Source organism: Semicossyphus pulcher, unplaced genomic scaffold (assembly GCF_022749685.1).
Source record: "Semicossyphus pulcher isolate SPU_LCO1_2020_fin unplaced genomic scaffold, fSemPul1.0.p SCAF_1, whole genome shotgun sequence".
Lineage (NCBI taxonomy): Eukaryota > Metazoa > Chordata > Actinopteri > Labriformes > Labridae > Semicossyphus > Semicossyphus pulcher.
This window is the reverse complement of record NW_027211603.1, coordinates 19,545,784-19,566,170: the sequence shown is the minus strand read 5'-3', so window position 1 is coordinate 19,566,170 and position 20,387 is coordinate 19,545,784. Positions and strand designations below refer to the sequence as shown.

The 20,387-nt window shown below is 40.9% G+C and overlaps 2 protein-coding genes across 2 annotated transcripts; both read left to right on the top strand.

Moving 5' to 3' along the window:
• The first annotated feature begins 2,569 nt into the window (after positions 1 to 2,569).
• Positions 2,570 to 4,685, top strand: LOC138591699 (ribonuclease P protein subunit p25-like). Its single transcript, XM_069662372.1, has one exon. It carries the CDS (start codon positions 3,294 to 3,296, stop codon positions 4,131 to 4,133), a length of 840 nt encoding a protein of 279 aa, XP_069518473.1. The 5' UTR covers positions 2,570 to 3,293; the 3' UTR covers positions 4,134 to 4,685.
• An 8,338-nt stretch (positions 4,686 to 13,023) lies between these two features.
• Positions 13,024 to 19,958, top strand: dpep2 (dipeptidase 2). The gene is made up of 11 exons (XM_069661246.1): positions 13,024 to 13,100; positions 13,467 to 13,627; positions 13,748 to 13,874; positions 14,092 to 14,221; positions 14,539 to 14,689; positions 15,251 to 15,320; positions 16,376 to 16,552; positions 17,998 to 18,082; positions 18,183 to 18,258; positions 18,778 to 18,913; positions 19,239 to 19,958. The coding sequence occupies exons 1-11, from the start codon at positions 13,050 to 13,052 to the stop codon at positions 19,446 to 19,448; spliced, it is 1,374 nt and encodes a 457-aa protein (XP_069517347.1). The 5' UTR covers positions 13,024 to 13,049; the 3' UTR covers positions 19,449 to 19,958.
• The last annotated feature ends 429 nt before the right edge of the window (positions 19,959 to 20,387 follow it).

Sequence of the window (20,387 nt, the reverse complement as noted above, 5' to 3'; positions counted from 1 at the left end):
TGTGTGTGTCTGCGAGTGTGTGCTTACGCACTTGTGTGTGTTGCTCTGCGCCCCCACCAGGGCCGGCTGTGAGTTTGTGGGGCAGAACCGAGCCGCGGGCGAGCTCCGCACGGAGCGAAATGACAGCCTCCAGGCCACCATTGGTTGATGACCGTGAAAACACTCGCGGTTAACGTAAAGTGAGCGAGCGTCTGTCACAGTGAGGCACCGCGCTTATGTGCAGCCCTGACAACAGCACAACAAGCCCCTCTATGACTAGAGTCTGCAGTGCTGCAACAAACAACAAAGACACTAACCTACAATCCATAACAGCAACCACTCAGACATTTGAAGTACATAGCAAAGAGGGAGAAGAGCGAAACACAAGCACTACTATTTGTCACAGTCTTTGGGAATAAATGGCTTTTCTTTACTTAAATTCTTGTGGGCAGGAGTGAAAGCAGAGTGTGATTGTTGAGCGAAGAAAGGGAGGTGAGTGTGCAGGAGAGAGAATGCCCAGACTGTCACAGATGCCAGCCAAGGTCAGATAAAGTGAGGAATAAGTGCTTGGAGAGCTCCAGGAGCAGAGGCCAGCTCTGTGGAGGAGGTGTGAAGGAGGGAGTGACCAAGCGTGAGCCCCGACGCCTCCACCCGTCATTAAATGAAGCCACTTAAAGGAAAAAGGGTTTACAAACTGCACTTCTGCACCACCCTGATGGTATTATTTAGCCATCTGGAGAATAGTTTCGTCTTTAATGGAGACTCAAAAAGTTGTAAATATGGGTCGAGGACACTTTACTTAGAAGCCTGTGTTTTTACTCCGAGGCTGAATTGCTTAATCTATCACATTCCCGCCAGCAAACAGGTCCCTAAAGTTAAACTGAGGAGCAATAAATTATGTGCCAACATCATGAAGTAAGGAGGAATGATTGCAGGGCTGCTTTTATCATCAATTTTAACCTCTCTGTGCTTAAATCAGACTTCTTTTACCCCCTGCCCTCTTGCATTTCTTTCGCGCCGCCTTTCGCACACAAGTGCATGCACACACACAAACACGGTTTATTATGCAGTAACATTACCAGATCCCCTTAGGCAGCTGTGCATCTCTGTATGACTGATGAGGGTAATTTCTCCCAAACAACAGAATGATCACTTTGCTGGTGAGCGCCACAGACCCTCCCCTCCTTCCCTCTCTCTCTTCCTTCTCTCTGGTTTATTTTTTAGCCTACAAAAAAAGGCAAGAGAAAGATATTTGTTACTACGTCTGGTGTAGTTTCTAGAATGGTTCCCGTGGAGTTAAAAGGCGATCCCATTGCATTAAGAAAAAAGAATGGAAATCCTTCCACAGATCCAATCAAACTATTGATCGTCAATGATGATTCCCATTCAAAGTCTGCGAATAAAAGACACTCAAATCCAGTTTTCACTTTGCCAGTTGAAGCTGGAGATGTGGGGGGTTTCCTTATTTTTACCTTGATTACCATAGGGATCCAATATAATACACATGCCACTGTGAATTAGCCTCAGAGCAAGGACTGAGCCGAGCCACAGAGAGTTTATACAGTCTGTATACCAGCGTGCACCATGGGATATACGGAGCAGAGAGTAGTTAGGACTTGCCTGCCTCTCTCTGTCTTGGCCTCATAGGTTCAGCCTCAGTGGGCTGTCTTTACCTATTCTCCCATCTGTCAGTCACACACAGAAACAAATCCACCTGTCGACCGGGAGACTGGGCCGAGCGGGGCGATGCTACAGCTGTCTGGGCCCGGCTCGGCGCAGACGGGAGCGAGCCAGCGCCCTCCACTGGTGATGGAAGGCCCATTAAGATGCTTATTACCCCACCTGTCAGCCCCCGTCTCCTCACCTGCACAGATACGGCAGCCTAATGAAGACAGTCACTATTAATACAGCACCCTGAACATGGAAGTCATGCCTCTATGCTTTTTGTGATCCTTGTGTCCTTGATCACAAGAGCTCTCCAGCCTTGTAACAATATAACAATCCAAGCGTTAAGAGACAGGCATTTTAAAACGCGCCACTTGATCGCCTCAACAATGAAGCTATTAATGCTGCATTATGTAAATGGTAATGGTCACAAACATCTAATAGGATAAAGGCTAAGTACAGTGCAATTTAATGCTGCTGACTTTCAGTGGCTCTTTGAAGGATGTTTTCAATTATAACCGAGATAATTTAATTCATTGTTTCGTAGCTGAAAATGCATTTTTAAAGGTTGACTGAGTCTCTATTTCAGAACTCCGGTTTAATCAGTCATGTACATTGAACACTGGAACGTCCTCTAAAGAGATTGACAAAGTTGCCGGGGATCTGCGCTCGACGTTTTAAAGGGACACAGTAGCCCTTCCCCTCTCTTTTTCCTCAGATGGCAGGCTTCAGTCGAGGAGGGGAGGGTGTTCATCTAAAAGATGAAAAGACCTGCGCCTTTAAGAGGGCTGTCTCCTCTTTCCCTCATGCTCCCCCTCAACCACACAGACACTCCTCCTGTGAGCATTTGTGAGGCAGCTCCTGTCCCTTATGTCTCTTTGTGGAGAACAGAATAGACTTCCCAGAGCATCACTGGAGACAAGACAGAGCTCTAGGGAGGACACCCTGGGCGCAGACCTCCACGCAGACCTGGCCTCAACTACTTTGGCTGCCCAGAGGAGCACAAGGAGAGGAGGAACAGACTGGACTCAAGCTGGAGTAAAACATCCAGAGGTGGAACTTAACAGCTGGACAAGCCAAGAGGTCAATCCTGGATTGAAGGCGATATGATCAGCCGATCAAAATCAACAACGCCGGACTGGATCGCTCAGAAAAAGGTGGAGTCTTGATACGAGCTTTTAGTTTCTCTTTAGAAAAGTTTTGTTAAAGAAGAAACAACAAAGTACTCCATATCTTTTGCAGCTATTACGGATAAAAGCACCATACGAAATACTTTCAGATGATGAAAAGTATCATTTAGTTTAGTTTTTTTATTATTCTTATCTATCTCCAAAGCACTTTCCGAATACTCATTTGTGTTATGAAATTGGGACGCTCTTTAAAGAAGTCGTATGGTCCCGGCAGTGCTCTTAAGTCACCAGTGAGGCGTTTATCTTATTTCTGCAGCTCTTTCTGAGAGGGAGAATTAAAGACTTCATTGATAGTGCTCTGGGGAAGCGGGTGATATTTCTTATATGAAGTCTTGAAACTTTACAGCTGTTTACTGGAGGGAGAGAAAGAGCCACATACAAGAGCAAATGAGCTGTTTTTCATGTGGGGAAAGTGTGTGTCTGGACTAACATTTGGTTGGAGCGCTGAGGACAGGAGAAATGTTTACAGGGTGTGGAGTGGTCAGCGGCCAGAACCAGTACCTTACCAGAGACGCTGTCAGGCCCCACCCAGGACTAGAGGTGAACCGGCCGATCCAAATGGAGAATGGGGTCACCTCGGGGACCTGCTCCGTCTACCACAATCAAACTTACAGCAATGCTGGACAGCCACCAGCGGTTAATAACGCTTCCAGCCTGCTGAAGCCAACACCAGTGCCCGCCCCTCCGCCTGCCATCAAACTAGGGCAAGAAGGGTTCAAGAAAGTCTGTCGGACTGAGGAGGACAGCCCCTGTCCCTTTCCAGGACTGGCCTCGGGGGTGCTGGAGATGCGCGTGAAGGAGGGAAGTAAGATCCGCAACTTAATGGGATTTGCTATGGCACGGATGCAGGGAGAGAAGGGCGTAAGCGGGGGAGGTGTGAGCGGCGATGGACTCAGGCAGGTGGTCTTCACCGGGTCAGGTCGTGCGGTCACAAAGACCATCACATGCGCTGAGATCATGAAACGAAAAGTGGGCTTGCTGCACCAGCTGACCAAGCTGCGCTACAAGGTGGTGAAAGAGGTGTGGGAGAGTTCTGAAGGGGGGACGTCTGAGATGACGGTGCACAGGACTGTTCCCTCCATCAGCATCCTGCTTTCCAAAGACCCGCTGGACCCCCAGGAACCAGGCTATCAACCCCCAGAGACTCTCAGTGCATTGTGGGAGGAAAGAGAGGGCGTGGAATCTGGCGCCTCGCAGACAGCATGCAAGAGACCTCTCGGACCTCTGCCGTACAGCACTTTCCCTCACTGTAAGAGAATGTGTTTGGGGGAAGGCGTCTCAGTCGTCCCTCCTCACTGACTGGCTGAACCGGTGTCAATCAGTGGAGAGGATTGAATCAGAGGAGTTCATTTGGCGCTGCCCTCCACTCAAGCACAATGCTGAGACAATCAGAACACTCACTCAGACAGAACAGTGCTTTCTCACAAGAACTGAGTACCAATTCCAGTCTCCAGAGGTCAGTTCGACTGGGACCTGAAAGCTTGCCTCCGTACACACAGCATTTAAGGGATGTGTTTCTCCGCACGTCCAACATGGTCTCCCACATCCACAGAACTGTGGGGATGCGCCCTAACATTTTAAAGACGGACAAAAGAAAAAGCCATGAACAGCACAGGTTCAAGATTCCTGCTTGCAGTAAAAACTGTCTACAGCCTGTGGACGAAAACATTTACTAGCATCATGTTACAATCATCTCTGTTCCTCCATGTTCGAAAGTGTAGCCTCTAAAAATACACAAAGTAGACCTAAGAACATGAAATAAAAACAGCTTGAAGCCATTGATGGTATGACAAATGCAAAACATACCAATTTCCTGTCTTATTAACACTCATGAAAACAAAATTAAATAAATTGGGGTTTTTTTCCAATGGAAATTTTGTTTTGTATTTCATCTTTCTTCCCCACATCAGTGAATTTGCAAAGCTCTGATTGAACAGAAAATCACAGTGTGCTGATCTTTTGATAAGAATAACCGCAGTGAAATTTGTCTGTAGAAAAAGCTGATTTAATGACAAAGCTGTTGATAAGGCACAGCCTCCTAAACCAACCCGGTCTGACAGATATGCCTGGGGCAGAAATACAAGCACAGATTATCATTAAGATAACAGCATAACATCACACAACACAGTGGAGAAAAGGATCAAAACTAGGCTTGACACAGCTTCACACTACAATGTTCCTGCAAAATATAAAACCAAGGAAACACGCTATACTTTCCTTTCAGTCAATAGGCCTATCCACCCACCATTTCTATTGTATAGTGTCTACTTCTTCAGCTATATTCTCCCTTTTCTCAAGCAACATAATATGCTGAACCATTTGTCTAAAAGGGGCCAAGTTTCCAAAGTAACACTGTGCACTTGTGTTTGACTGAATGGCTGCGGTTTTACTTGTTGTGATGCATTAACTTTCTGCCTTTTCACACCTTTTAGATTCCATTTGAGCTGCACAAAAGAGGTACATTTGAGTAATTGCTGGAGCTTAACTGCAGCAGACATCTATGGCAATTGGATCAAAATTAAACTCCGAGCAGAATGCAAAGTGGTAAAAGAAGAAAAATGCTGGAAGCGTACACATATTAAATTTTATGGATTACAGATTTCTACGTATGTTTCTTAAAAAGTTGCCCTAAACAAGACAAACAAAAAAAAAAAAACTTCCAGAGAATTATTTTATCGCACTACGTAAGAACTCTTTCCACTTAATCAGCCGTGTCTTCTGGGGATAATAACTTAGACAAGTGGAACCTTGTCTGATGCTTTTACTGTTGATCTTAATGAAAATCTGCAAACGCAGATGTCGGCCTCCTGAAGTAAATTAATCAAAGTGACTCCTCACTGGGGAGACAATTCTGTTACAGCTTAAAAAGGAGAAAAAAGGGAGAGTTCAGCCCTATGGCAAAGCGTTTAAATATATTTTTCAAAGGAATACAAATTGTAATATTTATATAGTGGTCAGCTAGCACTTTAACAGTCTATGGTGAACACAGTGATTAACCTCCCTCTCGATCCCATTAAAAGAATCAGAGCACAGCAGAGCACCCAAGGTTGAATAAGAAATGCTGCCACTGCAATACAGCACATATGTAGCACACTGCGCGTCCTCAAGACTGCTGGAAGGTTATCACTTCGTGTCTCTGTTATCATAGAGTTAACAGTTTTCACCCGGGAGCCTATGGGACAGCCAAGTCTGCGATGCAGGTCAAACAGATAATGCGGCTGTAAGTAAATTTCAAATCGACCTGTATCTGTTATCAAGCATTAAGAATTCTGGGCCAAGTGGAAAATGCAGCAGGGGTAATTAGGGATAACGGCATAGCGTACCTGAGTGAGGGAACAGATAAAACATACTGACAAAAGCATTATCCCCGAGCTAAATCCAATGTGGCTGGCAAGAAATAGCGTGGTGGAGGAGTAAACATAGTGCATTATAATATCGTGGGCAAGGTTATTCTCCAGCTGAGAGTCCATTCTGCCAAAACATTTGTTTTCAAAGATGCAGCCAAGGTGGATTCAGAGGAGATGTATGCCCGGGCCTAACATGTAAGAAATATAAATGAGAGAAAATATGAAAAAGCATAAAATGAGTGCACAAACTGTTTTGAGCATCTGCTCTTTCTATGAAACAGACTAGTTAAGGAAAACAGGTACATTTCTGACAACCAATCAGATTACTCGGGTAAGACACCGATGCAGAACTTTATTATAAATAAGTGATGATCTAAGTATAACATGGACTGTTAAAGAATAAACTGCTTTTTTTTTAATGATTCATTCAAAATTTCAGGCAACAAAAGACATATTTTATAATTCATAGAAACTCATATCTCAACAAATGGTTCATTAAAAAGGGCAACACTGTGTTAAGACTGACCGATCATCTATTATGGCAGACAATAGGGTAATCTTTTGTTTACCGAAGACCATAACTACATGCACTGAATGTGAATAAATTCACTTTGAAGTGAACATAATGAAAGTGTTGGCACTCTATTTTCCCCTCTCCGCCGCAGCAGCAGATGAGAGTGAGGTCTCCGGGATGGTGTGGGAGTTCGCTATCTCCCAGCCTCCAGATGGCTCCGTCTTCTCTTATCTAGAAGAATGGGTGCTGCCTCAATTTTTCAACTCGCCTTATCTGGGAATCCTTTAAATTGAATATTTACTGGGCCTATGTTTTCTGCCTGTGTTAGCCCTCTGAAGTCGACATTCCTCTTGCTTGTCGAGACAGGCCAAAGGTTTTTCTCACTCATACACTCTCTTTGTCCGCCTTGTCAAGTAATGGGACAGTGATTGATTATGTGATTGTCCGGAGAATGGAAGGTTAAGCAGTTAAGCAGAGAGCAGAGGAGACATAATCACGGACGGCCGAAGAGGGAATACGTTCGACAAAAGAAAACGTACATTACCCAAACATGACATCAGCAGACCTTCATTTAATGTCAGGAGTAAAACAGATTAAATTAATCACTTTCCTAACGGTCTATTGTTTTGTGCACAGTGTACACTAGAGGTTAAGAGAACACTTAAGCAGCCATTGAAAACAACTCATTGCAATATGACTGGCTGTGGTCTATCTGCATAAACAAGCTGTGCCACAGCTACTCCCTGGTAAGTGTCTGGAAATGTCTTTTCAAAACCATTTTGTGAAATGCCTCCATGTTGGATTAATCAGTGCAGCTGAGGATGTAATTGCTGTGCTGAAGTCAAAGCTGTAAGAGCAGATAATGAACACTGAGTACAGGGCTGCCAGAATCCAGGGCAAAAGAAATGAGAAGTTTGGAGACCAAAATGTCCTCAGCATTCTTTTTTAAACCCTTATGGGAAAAGGGGGCACGATGCATTTACACTAACTAAAGTCAGTTAAAAGCACAGCCCTAACGCTGTGGTTAGTATAATGTAATTGTTATGGCTTGTGACAGCTGCATTGTGCTGTTAGAAATTAAAAGCAACCTGAAGCCAAATAAATCAGCCTCTAGGAATTTTTAATACTCTTGTATGTTTTCATGCATCTATTCTGCATCTGTCAGCTCTGATAATCATAAAGGTACTGCATTCATTTTCTTGAATGAAGGATTGGCTCACGGAGGTGAAGAAAACCTATGATTTGTTCTGAGTGCTGCTGCCCTCTGGTGGAGACATTAGTTCAAAGTGAGAAGCAGAGAAATGATTCATCTCTTTACTTATAGAGCAGAATTGTTGTTTTTAGACAGATATCTATGACCCACAGAGTATATTATTATCTGTAATCATGTTTGTAATAGTAGAACATGGAATTTAAAATAAGCACTTTAAGCTGTGGGTGATTACTATCCATGCTAGGCAGGGGTAGACTAATAAACAATGACATATCTCCTACTATTTGTAATTGCTAAGGCTGTAAAAAAAAACGCATTCTACCCTTTTATCCCCAATCCCACCTCCCCTCAATAACGAGAGGACTTTAGACTCAATTAGCTCAAAGGATTTTCAGAATAAAGGAGGCCTCTTTTACTATGACAAGCACTCATAACTGTAGGGTCTCTTCTAAAAACTGTTGATGAGAAACAGGAGAGGCTGCTCTTACAGACCGGTATTTGTGAAATAAAGCAAATGTGGAAAGTCACAAATGCACGTACACACACACACACACACACACAAACACAGGTGGAGTCTTTGTGGGCAACAGGAAAGATGAGCTTTTACTGGGTTTTAGTAATGCACAGGTTTAAAATACTGGCTGTGACATACACTCCAAGTATAATGTGCAGGACTCTGTGGTTGCATATTAAAATTCTTTAGTCTTTTTCTCAGTGCTGATCGAGTGATGAACAGCTGCTGGCTCTCCGTGTCATCGCTGTAATTGGATCCCCCTTTCCAGCACTATCAGTTTAATAATTGAAGAAAGGCACAGAGGATTTCTTAAGCATTTTACCCTTGAAGCAGCGAGGGAGTAAAAGTCTGTCTTCAAACTTTACAACAATTTAACTACTTATAAGCTCACCATGAATCCTTGCATCAAACAGGAAGAGACTGTTATTATTCCAAGTGGTATAGTAAGTTTTCTTTCACTATTATTTCATTTGCATCAGCTTTGACGTTCTCTTATGTAAATTATGTTACAAAATGTAACTAACTGTGCAATTTATATTCTGTAATGATTATAAGTCTATTTCGGTTAACTTTGCATTTTAATTGTGGTTGATGGACAGCAGTTGAAAGGCAGCACTTAAGATTACAGATGAACTAATACTGTTCAAGAAACAGTCTTCCCTCTGAAGCTTAGCAGTGTCCTGTGTTGATCACATATATATGAGCCGAAAGGAAAGTTGAATATTTAAAAAGAGACTGTAAAATGATAGATGCTGCAATTATACATTCTCTGCAGCACAAAAAGTAATTTACATGTAATGTTATACATATTAAACATCTCAGTATTTGAATTAAAACAATTATTACATTTTGACATGACTGTGAATTTAGTATCACAGCTGCTTTTGACATTTCTGCAGTTATCCAAAATGCCCTTTTTGAAAATATTATGAACTAAATAATGAAGTAAAATTTGTTTTTTAAGGTACAAAAGCGCAATTCAAGTTCCACTAATTACACTACTGATACTAACACCAGTGGCATTTCAAATTAGTTTATGTCTGTGCAGGTTCTCGGTCATCCAGGTCATGGTAATTCTAAGCCTAATCCAAAAGGCATCTGGACTTGGTTGAAGTTCTTGAAGACGTTTTACCTCTCACGTCTGCAGTATGTGCAAAACGCTGCTGCCAGATTTTTAACAGGTACACGAAAGCGTGATCATATTTCCCCTGTACTCGCCTCTCTCCACTGGCTACCCGTTAGGTTCAGAATACATTTTAAAATTGTATTACTAGTTTTTAAGTCGCTCCATGGACTGGCCCCTTCTTACCTAGCAGACCTTTTAACCCCCTATACCCCATCACGAGCACTCAGATCCTCTGAGCAGTCCCTGCTGGACGTCCCACGGGCTAAACGAAAACTACGGGGCGATCGTGCCTTTTCAGTTGTGGGCCCCAACCTGTGGAACTCGTATCAAAAGGGCAGACTCGATAAATTCTTTCAAAGCTCAGCTCAAAGCCCACCTCTTTTCCTTGGCCTTTGAAAATACTTAAGCCAATGAAGAAGTTTTGAAATGGGTGTATATACGTGTGTGTTTGTATGCATGTGAAATTGTATACTGTGGTGTATTATATTCATAATATGTTGTATCTCTTGCACTGTTTTATCTGCCACTGTTCTGTAAAGCACTTTGGTCAGCTTACGTTGTTTTAAATGTGCTATATAAATAAATTTGACTTGACTTGACCTCTCATCCGAAAGGCTTCTTCAGTTCCAAACTGACTGGCGGACAGAGCTAGAAATAAAAGCCTCTGTAGGAGGCTTATGGTCATTCAAAGTTCTTCTTTTACAAAGATATCTCTCACCAAGTGTCATTTGGGATTTAAAGAAAAGCATTATTTTGAAAAATCTATTTTCTGAAATGGTTCAACTGATGCTTTAACCCCTGCACTAATACTTTCAAACACATTATCGAAAACAAAAACAGCCGCCAGCTTCACTAATGACCAGAATTTGGCGTTAACTCCCTCGTCCAAAAACTCAGTTTAACGTGAGGGATTTCTATCTCTTGCATTGCCAGACCCGTTCCAGGTCGACAATATGACTAAATGATTTGGTTAATTTGAATTCAAACAGTGTCAGCTGGGGGTCCACTCGGCACAGTGGGTGGATTGGTAGAGTAATATCAACACAGTTGTGATTATTCCATTGAAGCAGTAGGGTGCTCCAATCAGAGGCGAATCACTCTCCTCATTACAGACTACAGGGCCAAATCTCAGTTGGAGGAACACAGAATCAGGCGTCGCATCTTCCCCCTGAAATTAATTGAAATTCATTTGTGGCACCCTGATGCTCGCCATCAACACCGGACTAATTCACATTTGTCCAATCCAGCCCGGATTAATTAAACACAAGCACATTTTAGGTTTAAAAGCAGATGAAAGCAGAGTTTGTATTCTGTGGTTTGGACTTTAAGCTGCAGCTCACAGAGCGGTTTTTGTTGTTACACAGCAGGGTAATCTGACCAGGTACTGCTAAAGTGGAGAGGTACCTGAAAGTCTTTATTCTTTCACAGACACTGGAGGGTTTAAGGGCAAAATAAGTCACCACCTGCCACATAACAAAATGTCTAACTGAATACACCTTATAGACTGCAGGTTTTCTGGAAATCTTTCATGAGGATGTTCTGCAGATTTAATCCAGCAACATTAACATCAGCACGCATGCAATGTTTGGTCAAACACTGTATTAACAGAACACAGACAAAAGGTTTTCTCTAACAGACCACAGTGTGATGTAAAGTACTCGTAGGCTATACAAAATATTAGGGCAATTTCAGGCAACTATGCATTCTGAAAAGTTTGCGTCACAACCATAGTCTCTGACTGCCTCCTCATGAGAAGTGACTTGAGGGAGAAATTGCAATGCATTCTTTGTGTCGGGAAAAAACCCAACACTTAAAATGGAGTTTTTTAAGCCAAAAAAGTAAAAGGAATTTAAACCAAACTCACCATGTCTTGATGAATTTCAGAGTCCTCAAGCCTTCTGTTTGGCAGTTAGAAAAATATTTTGCGCTGCAAAAAAAAGAGAAGACTTTAAATTAAGGGTGGTGGTGGGAAGGAATAGCTTGCTTAGGGGCATCAACCACATTTTTATTTCGTGTATTAGCTTAGTCATAGTGCTAACCTGTGCCGTTAAAGAGTATAACACATTCTGCTTCGTGCTTTTCGAATATGTATTCAATTTTACCAGCACAGTAGGCCTCTGGTGGGTCTTGTGAGCATGTTAGCATAGTAAGCAAATGTGGATGGTAACCAGAAGTCACTACAAATGATTTCTATATGCATACAGCCACCTTTCACATTTTTAATAAGTAACCACTCAGTTCAATTACCAATACGTTGTATCCAATTAAATTTATTAGCTATATGCAACTTAAGTCAACCATATTGTTACATGATTTTTCATCCATACTACCTGTTGGTCATGGGTCCAAAAAGGAGGGAACTGGACTGTACCATTTTTAGAGTACAACGTTGGGGGGGGTGTGGTTGTTTTTAAATACACAGAATTTAGGCCTTACAGTGTTCTCCCCACAAGGATATTCCTTACCAAACTTTGTACCATTACACATTTTAATACCAAAATGCTTACATTTTTCTTTAGACTTACCTTTGTGTCTTCCATGGCCATTCTTTCATTGAGCACTTCCGTCCGTCATTTTTCGTCTTGAAATTTTGCAAAATATTTCGAGTATTTCTTGAAGGCTAAAACTGTTATCAAACAACATTAACAATTATAAAACCTCAGAGAAGGTAAACAAGCTAAGTAACTCGAAAGTGGGCTTACTGCAAACGTGTCAAATGTAAAAACGCTAATTGCAAAGGTGAAAGTTGGTTTTACAAACGTTTTATGGTAACGATTACCTTATTTCGCCAACAGATGGCAACATCAAACCCACAGGTCTTAACGTTGCCTTCAAATGCTTCTCGTAAATTCCTAATTCCGAGTGGGGGAGTTTTGTAAGGCAAGGCATGGCAAGTTTATTTATATAGCACATTTCAGCAACAAGACAATTCAAAGTGCTTTACACAGAACTACAAAAGCAAAGAAACACATCATAAAACAAGACATTAAAAGTAAAAAATAAAAACAGCTAAAACAGAAGCCAAAATATATTTTAAAAAAAATAAGAGTAAAAGCTACAGTGCAGATATTACAATAAACGTAGATTACATAAGAAAAGCTTTGCAGGCATGTAGGCCATAAAACCTAGAAAAAAGATGACTTTGTTTTCCCTAGTGTCATTAAATAACTTTAGCTATATATTTGATTTATCACCATCATTGACTATACTTAGTTTGCAATACTAATCACTTTTATACCTTTGAAAGTGAAGAGTGGACGTGGCAGAAGTCAGAGCACGGCTAAAGAGCCATAACCACTAAGTCACATTTTCTTCCACTGAAACTGTAATTAAAACACTAAGAAATATGTGGCTGTTGGCGTAACAGGATTCTTAACTTATATGTGTTGGTATTTCCGACAGACTATGAATGCTGCACCGAGTATAGCTGCTAGTGGTATATGCCGGTAGGTCTGTTCTGCATTTGCCTGGGCGGAGAGCTGGAAAGTTCGTACTGTTTCTATGCAGTTGTTGATAAAGGTGGTCAACAGGTTGCCTTTGACGAACTGGCAGGTATGTTTATTGTTGTTTAAATAACCTTGTTTCCAACCATTGTATAAATAGTAACGTTAAAATTAAATGCATGAGAATTTTTTATAAATTAGTCAAAACGTCAAAATTATAGTAATAGTTTTAACTGTACTCTTTGTAGGGCCTAAAAGATTCATGGGATACCAAGCAGTAGGCTTAAGTTTGATACTAGCCTACTTCATGTTTTATCAGTGTAAAAAAGGGACTACTCTTTACTCTTACTCTTACTCTTTACTTGTTTATATTAAATCAAAAATAGTCATGGTTTATGTTTTATGTATGTGAACTTGTGTGTATTGTTGTTATTCCATTCTTGTATTTCACAAATATTACTCTGTTTTCTTTCAGAATATGTCTTCTATGAAACCTTCAACAAGTGCTTCAAGCTGCCTCTTGGTGAAGTCCCTCGGGCAGCTGGTGGTGCTCTCCTCTTTGTGTTGTTTGATATCTGGATACTCCGAGAGAGACAGAGTACATGACTTGATGTCCAGATATCCTCTTATAGATGGGTAAAGGATGTTTACCATCTTGCCTGCGCAGCGGTTACATTCATAGGCATGAATTAATGGAATCGAATTGCAATGAATCTTCATTTCCCGCTCTCCTCACACCCTCTCTCTTTCTGTCAGTCATAATGACCTAGCTCTCCAGCTGAGGATACTTCACAACAATCGGCTGAGCCAAATTGACCTTCATAATGTTAGCAAAGTGGCCACCGACATCACCCGACTCCAAGCAGGCCATGTGCAGGCACAGGTATTGTAACTTCATCAATCCCTTTTACGCCTGACACTGCTGTGTTTGCCCCAGAGAGTTGGCTAAAAAACAACCTTGACTTCATTTAAACTGACGATCCTTGACTTGTTTTTTATCTGCACCAGTAACATGTTGTGAATGGATCCAACCTAGAGTTACCTCAGTAACTTGAATGCATCTCTTATTGTCTTGTGTCATATCCCCGTCCCTTTGTCAGATGTTTGCGGTCTATGTGATGTGTGGGGCCCAGGAGAAGGATGCTGTGAGGCTGACTCTGGAACAAATAGATGTAGTCAGACGCATGTGCACTGAGTACCAGGACTTTGAGCTGGTCACATCGGCCCAGGGTAAAGTATACCTCAACACAGTATTGCATGCAATGTATCCAACATTGCATGGAGATGAAAGAAGGCGAGATTATTTTTGGTCTATTCAATGAATTTATTAAAAAAAAAAAAAAAATCTGTGCTTTATGAATCCATATTGTTAACGTATTTTTAACAGTCCATAGAAAAAAGAGCTATACAAATAATAATGGTTTTTGCATCACTATTGTAATTACCATATTTTGGCTTTTGTCTTAAAGATTATTATACAGCTCAGCCTTTGGCTTGGCTGGAGATAGTTTGTACTGTATAGGTCACATGTGTTTCCATCATTGCAGAACTGAAGAATTCTGAGATGAGACGTAAAATAGCCTGTTTAATAAGCATTGAGGGGGGCCACTCCATCGACAGCAGCCTGCCAGCCCTGCGGATGTTTTACCAGCTTGGGGTCCGCTCCATGGCCCTCACTCACACCTGCAACACGCCCTGGTAATTATATATACTTAATTATTTATTTATAAAGATATTTATTTTAAAGGCATTATTTACTTAGAATATCCAGAATATTTATGTACTTGCCGGAAGTCAACATACTGTATGTTTAGGACCAAAAATACGCTTTTCTTTCTGCACAAAGTCCTGTTTCTCTGAATTTTCGAGAAGGGTTTCTGTTTGGCATCAATGATGGCCGCATAACACAAAAGAGTATTAATACTAGGGAATACTACATAACAAGATCTAAAGGTCCACCAAAGATATTTGGTAAAAATGTAAAAAACTATGCTTTTACCATACGCTTCTGTTGCTAGATTATAGATTAAGTTCTTTTTCACAGGTTTGACTGAATTGAAAGACCAGTTGTGTTCACATTTTATTTCCTCTTTGCAAATTAGACCTTATTTTTACTCCCTTTAAAACGTTGCATGTGACTAAATCTTCCCCAGCAGCCCCATTCAGATGCTCTAAATGAAGCTGTGTTTGGATATATTTTACATTTTCTGGTAGTGATACTTTCATAATTTGTGATTAAAATATTCTTTATCAATGCAGGGCTGAATCATCCTCAAAACTTTATAGTGTCTATCAAAGACATAACAACAGCCTGACACCGTTTGGGAAGGTAAGTTTGATCTTCTCTAATCCCACCTACTATCTGTGCACATTTAATTTATAGCATCCAAAAAACAATTTGTCGGTATGATTCTGTTAACTATCTGTGTATTATATATTTGCCAACACTCTTTGCCACTCTATTACTACTATTACTTTTATTATTTTTATATTACTGGTCAAATTAGCGATAGTTGTTGTAGAAGTAGTTGTTTTAGTGGTTGGTAATGGTAGCAGTATGTTTTTTACTTGGTACCAAGGGTCATTGTTCAACTGGTAATGTCAATCTTATGCTCCATTTTACCCTCTCTTGTGAACAACATCCAGAGGGTAAAGAGCTGGTTCACTGTTCCGAGGCCAGGACAGAATGTTTATCCTCCTCCTGAGTCATTTAATGGTTTGCCAGACCTCCTTCAGGCCAACCAAAAGTCTTTCTCCATGACCTCCTGAACTCCTGCCAAAATAAGTTTTTCTTTACTGCTGAATCCACAGCCCTTCTTGTCTTATGTTACCTGCCTGCTGCTCAAGGAGACCCCTGTTCCAACAAAGCCAGAAAGACCTGTCACTGGCATACAAGAAAAAGTACTTTCAGAGCTGTTCCCCAAGTAAACTTATGAACCACCCAATACTTTGAAATGGTATTTTTATAATAAAAACAGCTCTGGTTAAGGTTGTTCCAAATCAGCTCCAGGTTTCTCCATTGTTTGGTGCCTGAAAGTCATTAAGTAAAACCAAAGAATCCAGAGACAGAATCCTTTCATTGATGCAACCCAGAGACCCCAAGAAGGCTAGATACCCTGAATTACAGTCAGAACTTTTCCCGTCAGGGATCTGAAGTTCCATAGAGGCGACCATATCATTCCCTGGGGAGAACTTCAAAACATCAGCCGCTTAGAGCCTCTTATCAGCCAGTCCAGCCCATTTGCAGGAGTTTGATGATGTGCGTGGAAAGTTCTCTGCACACTAATGTTTACTGGAAAAGATACGGTTTATAGATAAACTGTTTGCAGCTACAGGATGTACTTTGTCAATTGCAGTTTGCATGGGTTTCAATCTGTTTTCCAGGCTGTGGTGGAGGAGATGAACAGACTGGGCATGATAGTGGACCTTTCGCACACGTCCTGGGACACAGCCTGGGCGGTTCTGAAGCACTCCAAAGCTCCTGTTATTTTCAGCCATTCATCTTCCCACTCCGTCTGTAACCACAGCCGAAACGTACCTGACTGGCTGCTGCATGAGCTGGTGAGACAACCCATTCACGCAGTGATTTATTGCTCGCTTAGTTGCTTGATTAAAACCGAGTCACTGACTTATTTGTTTCATTCTAAGTTTTATTTGTTCCTCTGACAAAGAACATGCTATATGTTTTCTTTGTTAACTTTGTGTACCACAGGATTAAAAATGTATGACCAGATTTCCACTATTACCCCATTATTCCAACACAGCCCACTAACAGTCAGTATAATGTGTAACTGGTAGAAGCCGCTAATGGATGATGAGTGTTTTTCCTCCAGCACAATGTAAGCAATTTGATTAAGAATTGTATGAGCCAAGACTTTAAAGTTTACGCCCCAGCATTCTTTGCTAAATGTGTACCATACATTAATATTGTTGCTATGGGTGACACTGACAGTTAAGATTTGTATCCTGGTTGATGATTAAACAAACAAACGTTATGGCACTGGACTGGAGTCTAGGCTGTACTTTGCTTACAAGTGAAGATCAATCTCCTTCATCACTGGTGCTTTTTCTCGTTAATCCAACATGCAGTGGTTAGCGCTGTTTCCTCACAGCTACAAGGTTCCCGGTTTGGACGGAGTTCGGACGTTGCATGTTCTCCCTGTGCACAGTCCAAAGACATGCTCATTAGGTTCATTGGTGACTTTAAAATGGCCTGTAGGCAAGGTGATCTGTCTCTATGTGTTGGCCCTGTGACTGACTAGCGATCGGTCGAGGGTGTACTGCACCTCTCATCCAATGACAGCTGGGATAGGCTCCAGCTCCCCTGCGACCCTGAATAGCGGTATAGATAATGGTTGGATGGATGTATATTTAATATCTGTTAAAAGATGCAGATGCTGTTAATATGTGGTTATATGTCATATGTTGTTAAGAGTAGAATGCTGTGTTAATTATTAATAGCCAAGCTCATTCTACCATCATCAGTGTAAATGTTCTTGCAGTGTAAAATTAGAAGCATCCATTGGGAGTTTTCACTTTTAGAAGCCCTTAAATAAAAACACTCTTCTGGTTGGATCTGAACAGCATATTGGTTAACATAAACCCATCCCTTGAAGCATCATGATCTCAGTGGAGTTTTTTTGATTTGATTCAAATGTAAGTGTGGCATGTACAATGTGAGAACATGTTGTGGCAGGAGATAAAGGCTTAATGCCAATAAACTGTAGTAATATTATATTATAATACTATATTAATTTCACTGAACCTCAACTCAGCTCTGAACATGAGCGAGCATGTTTCTTATTTCGCCGTAGATGTTTGTGTGTATGCTGCTCAACAAGTCTGTGAGTTTACTGCAGTTCACAGTCACAGGGTATTTCGATAAGACAAGTATTAACCTGATGTTCACCACATCTACTGTATATGTAGAAATAATGATTGGAAATGAGACAGAAATACATAGCTTGTTTTAAGGTTTTAATTTATTGTCATTCAATTGATTTCAGAAAAAGAACCGAGGGTTGATCATGGTGAATCTCCACAGCAAGTTCATTTCCTGCAGGGATGAAGCCAACATTCATCTTGTGGCTGGTGAGGCGTCCATGTTGAGCCTTTTTTCAGTGATGCAGTAAATCTGTTGTTTTCATTTCTCTTATCTCAGTTGATTAATTATTCCACCTGGGTTTTACAGATCATTTTGATCACATTAAGAAGGTGATTGGAGCTGAGTCGATAGGAATTGGAGCAGACTTTGATGGTGCTGTGAGGTAAGAAATATGCAGCTGCAAACACGACATGCAGATAACATGTTTGCAAACAGTAAAGCTACAGTACTGTGGTTGTTGCAGTCTTTCTGGGTGTTCTATGATAACAGTGAGTGGGAATCTTCAGAGACACATCTTACTTTCACTCTCCACACAACATTTTACAGGTTGTTGTTGAGTCGGATCAATTTTTTTCTTGTTAGCCTGTCATGCTATCAGCAATTTAGCTTTCTTGGCTGTCAACAGACTGAACAGGGAAAAGAATCAATAACTTTGTTCTTCTGAAAGCCATAAAAAGAGGGCTGCTGCAGTAAAGTCACCGTTGAATGGTCGGCTTCAAATTTCTTTAGTTCCCTGGAAACAATCCAGTCCGAAAACAAATTAAAATGACTTGATTCAAGTGATTGTTATTATAAGTGCCTTTTCATAAATCGTTTTTTGTGTTTTAAATTAACATCAAAATAAGTGGTTTCTTTTGCAAAACAATATGTGATGATTAAAATTTTGTTTTTTCGTTAACAGCTTTCCTCGGGGGTTAGAGGATGTGTCAAAGTATCCCGCCCTGATCCAGGAACTCCTGCTGAGGAACTGGACTGAGAATGACCTGGCTCATGTCCTGCGAAGGAACTTCCTGCGAGTGTTTGAGGAGGTGGAGAGGGTAAGAGAGAAGATTATTATTATGTTTTTATGTGAAAAACATCCTTGTCTCATAAATTAGGGTGGGAAGGTAAAAGCCAAAAAAGCTTTTTCAGTCCTGCTGCACTTACCACCTTATTTTATGATGGAGTCTTTTTTTATTTATCCACAGTAACATTTACATAATAGGCAGTTGTCTGAAGGACGTTGATGACGAAAATGACTGAATACTAATTTATTTAAAGCTTTTTTCTACTGAATATTTAAAAAAAGAATAAAATTTGAAAAAACACAGCAAAGTATCACTTTATACGTCGCCCTCTTCTCCTGTCTCACATTATTTCCAGGTCCGTGACACGTTGATTGCAAAGCGGCCCAGTGAGGTCCAGGTCCCCTTAGAGGAGGTTCAGAACCCCTGCAGGATGGTCCTCAGACCTCCTGACAGGAGAGGGCTGCCCTCTGACCGGAGCCCCTCCTCCAGAGCCCAACAGAGACCCAAAGGTCTGCTAATCCTGGCCTTAGTTCTGCTGCTTTCCAGCCTGCTGATGATGGACTGAATATTTAGAAACTCCGTTCAGCTACACCTTCTTTAGAGAGCTTAATGAGATTACTTCAGCCGTGTGTGGGTCATCCCAGCTCTCCACAGGTCAGTAAGGATGAGGGGAGTTTCATCACTTTCTTTCCCCTTATACAAACATTCAGTGTGGAGCCCCACTTATTTAAGGAGGATATTTAAAAGCACAAACATTTGTACATACAGAATCAGAATCGGGGTTTATTGCCAAGTAGGTTTACACATACAGGGAATTTGTTTTGGTGATTTTGGTGCAGAACAATTAACACAGAACTAGAATAAAAATAAAGACTTAAATAGAATAAGATAAAAAATAGGCAATAAGAATAAAGATATAAGAAATTTGTATCTTTTTATTTATTTAGATATTTAATGTATTGCTGAATTTGTTGTTGCTGTCCTGACATGATTGATCTGTGTGCAGAATTATGATGCGAAGCAGAATAATGACATTTATGAATAAAAGAGAGGTGGCACTTTAATTTGTTTGAAATCTGTATTTTTAGTTTTTTGTTCGTGAAAAAATATCATATTGTTACCCATTGAGCCGGAGGTGAGGTCACAAGGCCGGCGTTTAGTTATGGGAAATGTCAAAATGTCTAATTCTCATTATAAAAACACTGCTGTACTTTATGAAGTCTTTAAACAGATATTCTTTTTTATAAACAGATTCTTTCTCTTTTTATCTCAGCTACAAATGATATCATGGAGGTTTACAAAACATAGTTTGCATTTTAGAGGATAAGTGGCACTTTAACCAAACAAAAGCTCCCTTTGTTTGTCTCATTTCAACATTAGCGCTTTAACTTTGGTGAGCTCACTTTAATGTTTTAATAAGGTCACACTAAGTGCTTTATTTTCACACAAACACTAAGCATTGACTTTAAAGCCACACTGCTCTTCAGAAATGACTACTCATAGC

Excerpts from the sequence above, each read along its gene's own strand:
- LOC138591699 (XM_069662372.1), top strand. The coding sequence starts at position 3,294 with ATGTTTACAGGGTGTGGAGTGGTCAGCGGCCAGAACCAGTACCTTACC.
- dpep2 (XM_069661246.1), top strand. The coding sequence starts at position 13,050 with ATGCAGTTGTTGATAAAGGTGGTCAACAGGTTGCCTTTGACGAACTGG. Across the intron at positions 14,690-15,250 it reads CACACCTGCAACACGCCCTG|GGCTGAATCATCCTCAAAAC; the intron begins GTAATTATATAT and ends TTATCAATGCAG. Across the intron at positions 18,914-19,238 it reads TGTTTGAGGAGGTGGAGAGG|GTCCGTGACACGTTGATTGC; the intron begins GTAAGAGAGAAG and ends CATTATTTCCAG.